We start from the raw sequence: 15820 nt of genomic DNA on the forward strand, positions 1-15820 counted from the left end.
AGGTAACTTGTCCGTATATATAGTTCTTATTTCATACCCAAATTAGAAGCATGATACCATCTGAAATGTTGTTCAATTTACAGCAATTCTTACACGGCTTTGTAAGAGGATAACAGGGGTTGTAATATAATTAGTGGTAATTATTTATTATGACTTATGATTTGCTCAATTCTTTTTCTTTTTACATTGTTTTAATTTGATCATGTTTAAGACTTTAAGCTTAAATAACATCATATATATGTTACGCTAATTAAGTAAATAGCTAGGTAAATTTTGCTTTTTATATATGCATCACAAAAAATCTAAAATTTCAACAGAGCATATGCCATTTGTATTTCTACCGTATCTAATTATATGCCCTTTACTGTTCTTAAATTTTACTCTTTTAAAAGTTGATTAAGTGAGTTACTTTACTTCAACAAATGGTGGATACTTAATAAAAATTTTATAATTATTTTTATATAAAAATTTTAAGGATGTTAAATATTGTATCTTGTGTATATCTTAAAGTGATTAATTAAAATTAGAAAAAAACAAAAGATTTATTTTATATATTATAAAAAATATAGAAAATAGACACAAAAAATAAGAGAACAACATTCTCTTTTCTTTTTGTATTGTCTTCTTACATTTCACATTTCACTTTAATGTTTGATTGGCTTCAAAGTAAATAGCAGCATGACCGTACATTGCAAAACCAAATTACAACCGCAATATATAAGAGGTAAACAATTGAAAATGTTGATATAAATGAAATATGGTCCATTTAAATAGACGTTTAAATTATTTTTTTCTAACGATATTTTTCGGTAATTAAAATTTAACATATATAATCAAATAAATCATGTTATTTTTGTTAAAATTAGACTAGACAAATTGATTTAACTGAAAAAATGGTGAATAAAATCTTGAACTAATCTAAATTAATATTAATTTTTTATAAAAAATGACTACAATACTCTTATTATAGAAAATGATTAAAATACTCTTATTATATATATATTAATTTTAAAAATTCTAAATCCTAACTCTACGATAGAAAAATAAAAGACTAAAATTTAAGATTTTCAAAATTAATATATATAATAGAAGTATTTTAGTCATTTTTTATAATACAATATTATAATTATTTTCTATAAAAAATAATATTATTTTTTACCCATTCAAGATTTGATTCACTATTTTTCAATTAAATCAATTTATCTAACCTAATTTTGACAAAAATAAACATTTTTATAAAAGGACGTTTTCAGCATCTTTATCTGAGTAGTTCCTTTTAAATTAAAGTGTTGTTATATTAGAGTTGGGCGATCAGTTAAGTTGCTGCTAAACTACAAAATTACAAGGTATTTAATTACTGATACCATTATTCTTGAGTTTGCTGGGAATTGGGATTATGTTACATTCTTCTTGGAACTTATGAGGACCGTATTCAATTCAATTCATATAGTAAAACTAAGTTATTACTTATTACACACCCAAGCACATAATTCCATATATCCTAGGACTTTACAAATACCAACTAATCCAAATCCCAACACAAAATAAAATTAGAAACAACAAAGTCGATGTGCAATAATAATAATTCAAGGATAATTACCCAAGATACAAGAACCACTAATTTACATGTTGAAGCTAAGATTAAGAACCAACTACATAACTAAGAAAGAAAGAAAAAAGATATATCACCTGCGTTTCTTGACCTTAGGATTATTATTGGATTTAGCAAAGAATCCACAAAGGCCACAGGTTGGTACCTTAGGGGAGGGAGGGTCATTGGATGGCGGCGCCACGGCGACCGTCCGACGTTGATGCTGTCTTGCCCCTCCTCCTGATCTACTACGCTCCAACGTGATGCCACTTGATTCGCTTTGAGGCCGAGACTGAGGCTGAGACTGCTCATCTTGTTGCTTCTGATTCTGACTCTGATCCCAAAGACCGGCAAGAAACTTGTCATCCCATACAGATCCTGAAGAGCCTTGTCTTCTAAATGATGTTACTGATCTTTGAAGCTGCTCACCTTGCTCTCCCATGTCTTCTTTACCTTCTCTTTGATTTGCTTGATTTTCTGTCCCTTAATTCTTTTTGTTTAATGATGTGAGTTATATGGTTGCATTTTTTAATGTATGGTGACCTTTGATTGTGCAATTGATTTAAAAGAAATAATTGATGAGGTGGTGGGGGAGAATGACAAATAAATAGAAAAATGAATTAATATACAGTGATGAAAGTAATTAAACCCCTAACTACTATAGCTTAGGGGAATCTAATTAATTGCTGGATTTTGGTCATCATACTTGGTTCAAGTTTTTATTTGTTGCCAATGTTAATATTAATTGTATTAACTAATTAACTAGAGGTTAAATCTTTGCATTGATGGGATTTCCTAATAGAAGAGAAAATGATTCAATGTTTTGGAATTGCTTGTTTGACTTTTAACTACTTTTACATGGTCATGATTATGCACGTGAACCCCATATATGATGCTAATGCTATACTTTTTTAACTCTTTTTTTTTTCGTGGAAAATAATTTGTATTAATAACAAAACTCTTTTTAGTATTGTTCCTAACTAAGTTAATGCTGGACCTGGACAAACCTAATCTTTACCAATTACTAACCCAACTTTGAATTAGGGATTGAAAAGTTGTTGGCCTTAACAAGGCTCAAATCAGTCAATGACTTTTGATAATATGATCAAGTAGGTTTATTTAAATAATAAGAATCAGATTATAATTAATAGATGTATTCAGTCTATTAATAAATATTCAACCCAACGAAATAAAATGTCCTGATATTTGTTACACAGTTTCATCACAATTTTGTCTTGGGTAGTCCTAAAATATTCAGTGTACATTGACTATTTGTCTTTTGACTATTTCTCTTGATATATAATTTTATATTCCTTTCTTTTCTTTTTCAGATTAAAAAAACTGCATTTTACTTGAGCCTATCATTATGAACAGGTTTCAAATTAAGATTTACCTAACTCTGGTGGTTGGTTATGGTCAATTTGTTGCAGGTTTACCGAATATATCCTACATGTATTATGTCTATGAATAAATAGTCAAATTCTTCTTTAAATTGTGTTTGATAGAATAAGACAAAATATTAAAAATAAGATATAAAATATAGATATATAAAAATTAGTGTTTTTGTATTTTATTTAGTAATAAACTAAAATAAATTATAAAAATTTAATTTATTCTCATTTTTATTCTATTTAAAAAAGTAAAAAATATAATAATAAAAAGAATAAATACCATATTTGGCACCTGACCTCCTTTTTGAAGGACAATGTACACTTTAATCATCCTGAAATCTCAGTTAGATTCTCACTTATCTATAAAATTGCATAAATCGATCTCTGAGATCTGATGTGTCATGTCACAATGCCATGTGTCAATACCAATTTATTAAAAGATTATAAACTCTTCTCCAAAAAAGTAAATAATAAATTTCCCTCTTCTTTTCCCTTTTCTTTCTCCTATTTTTTTCCTTTTCATTCGGCCAATCACCATTATCTCCATCATCATCATCATCGAGCTCCACCTTCACGACCATTACTGCGGAACCACCATCGCCGAACCAACCTCTCTTTTCTTCTTCCTCTTCTTTTCCTCTTCCTTCTCTTCTTTTTTTTGCCTCCATTGCACCATCTCTAGAACCACCATCTTCTCCCTCTATTTTGTCACCAGCAAGCAACATCATCGTAGTTCCATCTTCCTACTCTTTTTTCTCTTTCTCGCCCTCACCCAACCTCCCTCAATAGCTCGTCTCAAATCTTTTCGACCTCACCAAGATCCTCGTCGTCCTCACTATCTTTTGCACCGTTGCCGCTAGCAATTCTCGCTTTTCTTGAACTGCTTTTGTTTACCAATTTCATCTTTTCCTCCCTTATTTAACAATGACATAATTCTAGTTTTTACATTTTGAACCATAAGACAAATTACCAAACATATTATTAAACCAACTAAATAAACTAATTAGAGAAAATAAAAAAAGAACGAATCAGAAACAGAACAACTGAAAAAAGCAGACTCAAAAACACGAGCAGAGTAGCCCGACAGGACAACCAGCAGCGATGAAAATAGAAGAAAACGCAGGCGACGAACGAAGCAGCCGTAGGCAGAGAAACTAGAAACAGAGGCAGACTCAAAAGCACGAGCATGAATGCAAGAGGCGAACTAGTTATCTCTTCTTGGATCTCTCTTGGAAGCTAGTGTGACTAAATAAGTTTGAGAATAGACACGCTGGAGTTGAACAGAGTAGGAGGAGATGTGGAGAACAGAGCAACAATTGCCGAAGGTGCTGACTCTGGTGGAGTTGGAAACCAGAGAAGAGGAAGGTAGCAACAACAAGAGCCAAGGGTAGTTAGACTACGCGACGACGTTTCAAGTTTTGGCAAGGGGATTTTTAGTCCCTTTACTTATTGGTATTGACACCTGGCACTGTGACATGACGTATCAGACCTCACCAAACATGTCAGATGGGCTATTGTTTATCAATCAGGAACAAGGGTTGATTTGTACAATTTTATATAAGGGTGGGGCTTAGTTGAGATTTCAGGATGATCAAGGTGCACTTTGTCCATCGAGAAAAAGATCAATGGATAGGGTATTTACCCTAATAAAAAATATAATTATGATAAATTAACAAGAATAATGAAAGAAAAAATGAAAAATAAGTTGTGTCTTTTGGTAGTGTCTCTGTGTTCTTCCTATCAGAATAGACACATAATACACTAATTTAGTATCTTTAGACATAATACTTCTATCCATGTCTCATTTGTCAAACACGATTTTGTATTTCTGTGTCTCTGTCTTAGTGTCATGTACCTATAAACAAACGCAGGCTAAAAGATCACTCGTTCTCTAAATTAGTTTTCAAATTAATCCTTTAAAAATTTTAAGTTAGTTACATTAGTTTTTTTTTTTGAAAGCAAAGAGATCAACACAATAAAGTAGGGAAAACAGAATCAGTCAAACACTACAATCCAAACGTAAAGAAAGTAAGACAACAACACAAAGAAGAATTCCATGTCATTTTCGGCATGACCATCAACAATAATAGGGATCTACACCTTTTCACTTGTTAGAGCTCATCTTCCATCACTTTCGTTGCTCATGGCATTAGAATTTGTTGACATAACACATTAGGTAACGTTTGGTGAAGAGACAGAGACGAAAAGACTGAGACTGGAAGACAGAGACTAAGAGACAGAGATTGAAATAAATCTCAGTATTCTGTTTGGTGCAAAGTGGGAGACGGAAATTGAAACAAGAATGAAATTATAATTTAATTTGTACAAAGGGTAAAATTAGAATTAATTAATTGAAATGAAGGTATTTTAGGTATAAAATATTATTAAAGTTTTATTAGTCTCTATCTCTAAAAATTTTAGTTTCCTGTGTCCCCACTTTTTGGAGGTGCTGAAATACTGAAATTTTAAGGACAGAGACAGAAATTTTAGTACCAATCTTTGAACCAACAAACATGATATCGAGTCTCAATCTCTCAGTTTCTGTCTCAATACCTCAAAACAAACGCTACCTAAGTGACATCACAACACACATCTAATCGTTCTAAGTGACTACTAACATGATAAGTTTATGAAATTAAGTCAAATTAATTTTAAATTAAGTAATTTCAATGCCTCAAGATCCTTTTTAATTTAGCATTGATTTGATATAATTGTATAAATTTATCATGATACGAACTAATTAAAACTACCAGGTTTATATTATGATTAATGTAATATCACTTAATGTATTACATTAGTAAATTTTAATGTTATTAATAATAAAAGTGATGAAATAATTAATATGACTAATTTAAAATGTTTAAAAGATAAATTTAAATAAAAAATCTTTTAATAGTCAATTTAAAAAATAAATAATTTTTTAAAAATAATTTTGACCATGTACTCTCGTGTGCAAATTAACAAGTTGAAATTTGACTACATTAACTTGCACACTTGATTTGGACATCAACCACAAAGTCAAACTTGCTAGCGAATTTATAGAATGTCAATACTTATTCTAGTGTTGATTCAATCGATATATGCGTGTGATTTTCATTTTTTTTCATAAGCGGTATTCACATTATATTATCAGATATCAATTAATTTGGATAAAAGTTTGTCATGTGGATGATCATTAGTAATATAAATGGTTTAATATTTTTATGGTAGAATACTCATATTACCAAAAAAATTTATATTTAATAAAGATTAAAAATGTGGACTTTATATATATATAAATAAAGGGTATAATACGAGACAATACATAACTACAATTAATAATAATTATCTCTTTATTTATATTGTCTATATACAAAATTTTTCTTCTTTCTTTCTTTCATCGTTAATACATATATATAAATATATATGAATCATCTCTTTTATATTGAGATAGTAATTGTGATTAATATTGTTATCTAATTATATTTCTTTATTTTATGTTTATTACATTTTATTTATTTATTTATTTATTTCACAATGCAGTATCAGCATGAGACTCTGATCAAATTTTAGGAAGACTCCAGGTAACAAATTTTTATTATGTCAAAATTCTCTCATCTTGAATTTAATGCCCTTGATATATCTGTAAACAATTATTTATCATGAATAATAGATGCTAAAATCCATCTTGATTCAATGGATCTTAAAGATACCATTAAGCTGAAAATAATGTATCCTAGAAGGACAAAGCCAAGGCTATGATTTTTCTTCGTCGTCATCTTGACGAAAGATTGAAAAATAAATATTTCACATTAAAAGATCCTGCAGATCTCTGAAAAGACCTTGAAAAAAGGTATAATCATCAAAAGACGGTGATACTTCCTCAAGCCCGATATGTTAGAGAAAACTTTCTCGACCTTCCATGTTTCGAATGTGCTCCTGCAGCAGCAGTATCGAGAAAAATGATTTAAAAAGTATTATGAGTTAATTTCTTGCCTTCTTGTTGCTGAACGCAACAATGAATTACTTTTAAAGAATCATGAAGTGCACCCAGCTAACGCTGCCCCATTTCTTGAAGCAAGTGCGGCAAATCATTATCCCCGAAGAGGTAAATGGCAAGATTTTGGTAACAAGAAAAATTATGGAAGGAAAAAGAATTATATTCACAAAAAAGGATCTCATCAGAAGTGGGATAAAAAAAGAAACAATGAGAAAAATAAATCAATTGAGGATCCTAAAGAAAATATTGGCCATTTGATCAATGATGGAATAGTTTAATATGTGTGTTTGTTAAGTATTCATGTGAATAAATAATGTAAGAAACTTCTTGTTAAGTTTTATGCATTTGAATTTCAAAATTATTGAATGTACCAAGATAATAATAATGAAAATTTTAATATATACTATACTTCTTAGAAAAATATTTTCAATCAAGGAAATAATTTTACTGCATAAATATTTCTACTCATTTTATTATTATTTGTCTTTGAAGAGAATGGCAAGGACATATAGTGAAGATGTTTGCCTTGCGGATAGTGCAAGTTCACACACCATTCTCAAAAGTGGTATATATTTTACCCATCTTGTGCCAAAAGAAGAATATGTTAATACTATTATTGGCTCGGACAATGCGATAAAAGGCTCTGAAAAAGCTATAATTTTGTTTCCTGGAGAAAAAAATTTATAAAAAATAATGCACTATTATCTACCAAGTCTCTAAGGAACTTGTTAAGTTTCAAAGATATTCGCCGAAATAGATATCATATTGAAATAATGAATGAGGAAAATCATGAGTACTTATGTATCACAATTCATGACTTAAATAAAAAGGTAATATTAAAAAAGTTACCATCACTTTCATCTGGGTTGTATTATACTAGAGTTAGTGCAATTGAATCACATGCCATTGTAAACCAGAAGTTTACTAGTCTAAATGAATTCATAACTTGGCACGACCCATTGGGTCATCTGGGAACAACCATGATGCGGAGAATTATTAAAAACTTCCATGGACATTCACTAAAAAACCAGAAGATTCTTAAATCTAGTGAATTTTGTTGTGCTGCATGTTCTTAAGGGAAGTTAATTTTAAGGCTATCACCAGTAAAGATTGGATTTGAGTCCCTTGAATTCCTAGAAAGGATTCAAGATGATATATGTGGACCTATTCATCCACCATGTGGATCTTTTAGATATTTTATGGTCCTAATAGACGCATCTTCGAGATGGTCACATGTGTGCTTATTGTCTTCTCGCAACCTGACGTTTGCGAGATTACTGGCTCAAATTATTCTATTAAAAGCACAATTTCCAGATGCTTATTATATGGTTAATGGAATAAGTGTTAAACATCCAGTAGGTCATGTTCACACACAAAATAGGTTAGCATAATCACTTATTAAACGTCTCCAATTGATTGCTAGACCCTTACTTATGATAACAAATCTCCCAACCTCGGTTTGGGGGCATGCTATTTTACATGTTGCAACACTTATTTGTTTGAGACAAACGAGTTACCATCAATTCTCTCCTATGCAATTAGCTTTTTCCTAGCAGCTAAATGTTTCCCATTCAAGGATATTTGGGTGTGCGATATATGTTCCCATGGCACCACTTTCTCGCGCCAAAATGGGACCCCAAAGAATATTGGGGATATATGTTGGATATGATTCTCCCTCTATAGTAAGGTATCTTGAGATACAAACTGTGGATATATTTAAAGCCCGATTTGTGGATTGTCATTTTGATAAATCAAAATTTCCAACATTAGGGAGAGAGAATAGGCTTCCTAAAAAGGAACTTAATTGAAATGCATCATTGTTGATGCATTTAGATCCTCGATCAGGGTAATGTGAACTAGAAGTTCAAAAGATTATACATTTGCAAGGAATAGAAAATGAATTGCTTGATGCATTTTCCGATACAAAGAGGATAACCAAATCTTATATACCAGCGAAAAATACCCCAATCTAAATTGATGTCCCAGTCGGACAAATAGTCCCTGAAGCAAATTCACGCTAGAAGCGTAGCAAGCCTGTCGGTTCCAAAGACAAAATTTCTCGGAAAAGAAAAGAGATAAGTACTATTTCTGTTGAAAAAGGCATAGTAAAGACACCTGCAGTTGTCCAAAATTCTGATATAGTTTTAACGGCAGAAGACGTTCAAGTACTTGAAAATCATAAAAATAACGAGATCTCGATAAATTATGTCTTTACAGGAGAGAATTGGGACCGAAATAAGACAATTGTCAATGAAATATTTGCATATAATGTGGCATTAAATATCATGCATGAAAGTAAGGATCTTGAGCCAAGATCAGTCAAAGAATGTCGACAAAAAAATGATTGGCCAAAATGGGAAGAAGCCATGAAGGTTGAATTAGACTCACTTGCAAAACATGAAGTCTTTGGACCTATAATCCGTACACCAGAAGATGTAAAACATGCTGGATACCGATGGGTATTTGTGAGAAAACAAAATGAGAAAAATGAAGTTGTGCGCTATGAAGCCCGACTTGTGGCACAAGGTTTTTCACAAAGGCCCGGTATAGATTATGAAGAAAAGTATTTCCCTATAGTGGATGTGATAACATTGCGTTATTTGGTTAGTTTATCCGCATACCATAAACTACATATGCATTTAATGGATGTGGTAACAGCCTACTTATACGGCTCATTAGATCGTGATATCTATATGAAAGTCCCTGAAGGACTAAAGATATCTAAACCATCCAATGAATATTCGCAAGGGTTATACTGAGTCAAATTGCAAAGATCTTTATATGGTCTAAAGCAATCTGAACAAATATGATATAATCGTCTTACTGAGTATCTGGCAAAAAAACGGATTCATGAATGATGATATCTGCCCGTGTGTTTTCAACTTTTCATAAAGAAATCTGCATCTGGATTCATTATAATTGCTGTGTATGTTGATGATTTAAATATCATTGGAACTTCTGAAGTGATTCCAACAATGATAAAAACTCTAAAACAAGAGTTTGAGATGAAAGATCATGGAAAGACTAAATTTTGTCTCGGCCTGCAGATCGAGCATACAAAAAATTAGATCTTCATTCATCAAACAACATGCACAGAAAAGATTTTGAAGAGATTTTATATGGACAAGTCACATCCATTAAGTACCCCAAAGATCGTAAGATCTTTGAATGTGGAAAATGATCAATTCCGTCCTAAGGAAGAAAATGAAGATATCATTGGTCCTGAAGTACCATATCTTAGCACCATTGGAGCGCTAATGTATCTTGCTAATAACACACGACCCGATATATCATTTGATGTGAACTTACTAGCAAGGTATAGTTTCTCTCTAACCAGAAGACATTGGAGTGGAATCAAACAAATCTTTCGATATATTCATGAAATGGTTGATATGGAATTGTTTTATCCAAATGGATCCAAGTCACAATTAGTTGGCTATGCAAATGCTAGGTACTTGTCTGATCCACATAAAGGGAGATCTCAAACAGGATATCTGTTCACATATGGTGGTACAGCTATATTATGGAGGTCCACGAAACAGATGATAGCAGTAACCTCCTCTAATCATGCTGAAATACTAGCGATTCATGAAGCTAGTCGCGAGTGTTTTTGGCTGAGGAGTTTGATTCAATATATTCTATTATCATGTGGGTTAATTGATCATAAGATAGCCCCAACTGTCCTGTTTGAAGATAATACAACATGCATTGCTCAACTTAAGAGTGGATACATCAAAGGTGATAGAACAAAATATATTTCTTCCAAATTCTTCTTCACTCATGATTTTCAAAATCAAGGGACAATTGATATCCAACAGATCCACTCAAGTGATAATCTGGCAGATTTGTTTACAAAGTCACTCCCAAAATCATCCTTTGAAAATTGGTACATCATATTGGGATGCATCGATTTCGAGATATTAAATGATGTCGACAAGAGGGAGAGACTATACTCTTTTTTCTTTGGTCAGGTTTTTTTCATTGGGTTTTTCTTGACAAGGTTTTTAATGAGGTAGTCCCCATTACAAAGGATTTTGTACTCTTTTTCCTTCACTAAAGTTTTTTCCTATTGGGTTTTTCTTTAGTAAGGTTTTAATGAGGTATAATCCTAAATGATCATCCAAGAGGGAGTGTTGTGATAAGTATGAATAATGTGGATGACCATTAATAACTTGGGTGGCTCAATATTTTCATGGTAGAATACTCATATTACCAAGAGAACTTACATTTAATAAAGGTTGAAAATGTGGACCCTATACATGTATAAATAGGGGGTATGATACGAGGCAATACACAACTACAATTAATAACAATTCTCTCTCTATTTATATTGTCTATATCAAGGTTACAAAAACTGAACCGATCATTAAACCGATCAAGTTACTGGTTTAATGGTTTAATGGTCCAACCAGGGTTGAACCGTGGTTAGACCGGTTTAGTTAAATATACAATAAAATTATTAAAAATTTAATATATAATTTTAAATATTCAAATAAAATAATAACATAAACAATAATCAGCATAGACAAATTTAAATATTAAAATTTGTAATTAACTCAAATTCTAATAAAATAATCAGCATAAATACCCAAGATAAAACCTCAAAATCCAAATAGAGACAAGCCAGAGAATTCAAAAGCATCAGAAAATTCAGCCACTCAATCATAAAAAATTGAAATTTAGATCCACTCACAATTCACATACACTCAATCCAAATTTAGCAAATCACACCACCAATAACCCTAACTCATAAAAAAAACAGAAAAAATTGCAACCCAATCATCAGAAAATACTAACTCAATAATCACAGTAACTCAATCAATAAAATGAACAAACATAAACTGAAGCAAACATAGATTTCAGCAGTGCATACTCATAATCCTAAACATTTTCGGTTCCAGAATCATACAAAAATAGAAATTTAGAATTATAAAACTTAGAGACAGGTGAGACAGAGACAGATGAAGTTGTAACAAAACCCAACTGTCAGCAAAGAAGGAACGGCGAGACAGAGACAGGGGAGGAATGGCGAGACAGAGACCAAGACGAGGGAGGAATGAAACTCAATTGTCGAGGAGGGTAGAATGGCGAGACAGAGACAAGGATAGGATTCAAACTGACAGATCCTCGATCTGCAAGTCCACGACCACGACCACGACATAGAGAAGAGTAGAAGACGGCCACGAGCTTCGACATGCAAGTCCAGAGGCGACGGCGTGGAGAAGAAAATCGACAGACAACAGCTTCAATCTGACACTCTGTCTGTCACTGCGCGCGGCGACAGTACCTTTTAGCTGATGAGAAGAATTCGACAGCGGTAGAGGCGGTGGCTACTGCTTGTGGTGGCTGAGAGAGAGAGAGAGGGAGGTTGTGGGTTAGGTCGTTAGGGTTTATGTGAGGGAGGGGATCTGAGGAGGCAGCCTTTGGCTTTTATACGCTGAATTTCTTTTTTTTAATTAAAATTTTAAAACCCGTTAAAAAATTGTCTGGTTTCGCTGGTTCGTCGGTTTACTGCCGGTTCGATCGGTTTTTTCGCCGATTTTTTGCCAGACGGTTTTTATGTCAACCGAACCGGTTGGAGAACCGATTTTTGGTTAACCCGGTTGAACCAGTCGGTCCGGTTCGATTTTCAGAACAATGGTCTATATACAAAATTCTTCCTCTCTTTCTTTATTTCATACGTTAATACATATATATATATATAAATATATATGAATCATCTCTTTTATATTGAGATAGTAATTGTGATTAATATTGTTATCTAATTATATTTTTTTACTTTATGTTTATTACCTCTTTCTTATTTATTTATTTATTTCACAATATGTCACAGTTAAGATTTTTTTTAAAATCAAGTAGCCAAACCACATTTTTATTTTTAATATTAAAAAAGCTTGTGTGTAATACCCAGAAATGAGGCTCTGGGTGTGTTATGCACAGATATGGGATTGATAATTGGCATTTTCAGAAATTGTTAATGTCAATTTTAAACAAATCGTTAATAGCGTTCTCCATTAGAAGAGAGAGTGTGGAAAGAAAAGCATGAGGCCTTGGATTAGTTGGGAAAGGCTAGGATCAGTATAAAAAAATGAGAGTACCCATTTCATAGGGGATGAGCACGTGGTGAGAGAGAAAGAAGGAGATGCTCCACAGAAAGAGAGAAACAGTGGATAGCAACCGCAGGATGGACGATCAACGGCTGGGACGCATGAAGGAAATCGGAACTGCCGATTTGATGTTGTGTCCATGTGGCTCGCATGCAGTGAGCCTTTGTGTGGTCTGTGACTCCTCTCTTCCCAGACTCCCTCAATCATCATTCAGAAGACCAAAATATCAAAACACAAGTGTGTGTTAACTCTCTGTTCTTTGCTTCGGCTCCTTTTTTTTGAAGAGCCATTGTTTTTTTTATTTTAAGGTTGCATGTTTTGTGGAGCTCCAGATTTTTTTTCAAGATGGGAAAGAAAAAAATTTCAATGGATAAACATATTGTGAAATATCTTGATCATCCTTCAAATGTAAGTAATTTTTTTCCTATAAAATTATTTATAATGTTAACATCAATTATAAGTTGCTTAAATGCACTTAAATGGGTGTTATTATAGAGTAAAAGTTAGTTATAATAATAGATTTGAGTGTAATAAATTAATATGAACATGATAGTTAGTCTAAATAAACACGTGAGTACTTTATTTTCAAGAGTTTAGTGGTTATTTTAGTTTTGAATTATTATTATTATTATTATTATTATTATTATTATTGTTGTTGTTGCTGTTGCTGTTGCTGTTGCTGTTAGGAAAAGTTTAGGGACCAGCAACTTTATTAAATTTTGGCCAACATGTAACCAGCAAAAGAAAAGTGAGTAATCACACACCATTAGATGAAATCTCACACCATTAAAATCATCGTTAATGACTACTTGATGGCTACAAATCACAAAAGTTGTTGGCCTTTTAGCACTCCTCTAATAATAATTATTGAGATAGTTATAAGTTTACATGATAGTGTTATTATACTGATAGTGTTATTATGGAATAAAAATTAGTTTTAATAATAGATTTGAGTGTAATAAATTAATATGAATATGATAGTAACCAGTTTTTTTTAAGTGATAAAATGTTATTGTAGTTAATACTTTGTTAATGTCACTATTATTACGTGCTTGTTTATGTTCACAATATTATTATTATTTTATCCTTGCTGTTGTTGCATTGTGATATGTTATTACTAATATTCTTATGTATTCAAATTGTTAATTGAAAATAAAGATATTTCACTTCCGAATGAATTTCGATACTTATTAACATTGATATTATTATTGTTGTTATTATCATTATTATTTTAACATTTATCATTATGTGTTGATTATTTCTGTCAGGGTTTTAGAGTAACTGAATGGAAACACTTATATACTCCAAAACTATATGATTGGAGAATAGAATCTTATCTAAAAGCGGTTGGTTTTTACAACGTGTCTCAGATTCGAAAAATTTTAGAACATCGCCTGAAATTGAACGAACTCATTGAATATTAATATAGGTCGTTTGTATAAAATATTTGTCATCCTCTTTAGCATATGAAGATCTATATTTTGACAAATATAACTCTTAAATTCTTCAAACGAGACCATAAAAAAAAGAACAGATATACAAGGATTATCACGCATAAATATCACACCTTCAGCTGTTTTAGATAAAATTTGACCATTATAACAAATTTTAAAACTAATATTATTATTCATTTTTGTGATCACGAAAATTATATTTCCATGATAATTTTTAAAACAAATTAACTAAATATCATAGTCTTAAAATGAAATAATTATATAACTGAAATGAATAAAAAAATTACCTAAAAACATGAAATAAAAAAATAGCTTGCACACAAGAAAGAAGAGAAATAATAAGAAGAATAAAAAGTAGAAGAAGAACCTTAGAAAAAGGAGAATAGATCGAGAATTGCAAGATATTAAATTCATGCACTCTATATATAGAGAAGTTAATAAATAAATTGTTACTCACGTTTATGAATTAAATAATTTCAAAATTTTTAAAGAAGGAAATCGGCACTAATAATTTCGTCATGGTATAGATTCTAAATACATTTTTATCCTATTTGAAATCGTATGTCCCATTTTTTATATTTTTTATCCTATTTAAAAATCGTTAGTCTCATTTTTATAGCATTTTGTCTATTTTAAAATTGTTACTAACAATTTTTTTATTGTATTTTTAATTCCCATATTAATGCATTACACTAAATTAGCATAATATCCCTGTATTACACTTATGCTTTGATAATATGTAAAAAAAATTAGTCACCAAACCACTCCACTGTTGGAAATTAGAAATCCATTATGCTGTGTTGTCAAAGTTTCAAAAATAATTTGCTGAGGAGTAGGTTGTGTTACTCAACTAAATAAACTATGATCTGATGTCCTATTATAGCATTACTATTTATTATGTATACATATTGCTGAATTAAAGACTTACATTTGGCAACCGATCCGAAAATGTAAGAAGGCTCAGCTTACCGAGCGATGTAAGCAATGAACTGTGGATTTTTTAATCTTCTTTCAATCTTGGATATTCTTCCCCTATTCTCTCTGTATTTTCTTTTTGTTCGGAGACTTCTCTGCTTTTCCTTCCTTGGAAGTTGGAACTCTACTTTGCACTCATCTGAAAAATCATTGTTTCTGTGTTCTAATCTTAATTGTAACTCAAATTTGTGGCTGCATTACATTGAAGTTTGAGCGTTTATCAACTCAATACCACTCGTACATTTTTGTTTCCTCCAGCAAATTTTATATTTTCTTTAGACTTATTATAAGACTGGATAGTGGAAAAGATGGAATACCATGCT

The 15820-nt window shown here is 31.4% G+C and overlaps 1 protein-coding gene across 1 annotated transcript; it reads right to left on the reverse strand.

Moving 5' to 3' along the window:
• Window positions 1-1349: 1349 nt before the first annotated feature.
• Window positions 1350-2317, reverse strand: LOC107469855 (uncharacterized protein At1g15400). The gene has a single exon (XM_016089240.3). It carries the CDS (start codon window positions 2031-2033, stop codon window positions 1686-1688), a length of 348 nt encoding a protein of 115 aa, XP_015944726.1. The 5' UTR covers window positions 2034-2317; the 3' UTR covers window positions 1350-1685.
• Window positions 2318-15820: the final 13503 nt, after the last annotated feature.

Source organism: Arachis duranensis, chromosome 1, assembly GCF_000817695.3.
Source record: "Arachis duranensis cultivar V14167 chromosome 1, aradu.V14167.gnm2.J7QH, whole genome shotgun sequence".
In the NCBI taxonomy this organism is placed as follows: domain Eukaryota; kingdom Viridiplantae; phylum Streptophyta; class Magnoliopsida; order Fabales; family Fabaceae; genus Arachis; species Arachis duranensis.

What these genes read in the sequence shown, in the direction of transcription:
- LOC107469855 (XM_016089240.3), bottom strand. Translation starts at nt 2,033, where the DNA reads ATGGGAGAGCAAGGTGAGCAGCTTCAAAGATCAGTAACATCATTTAGA.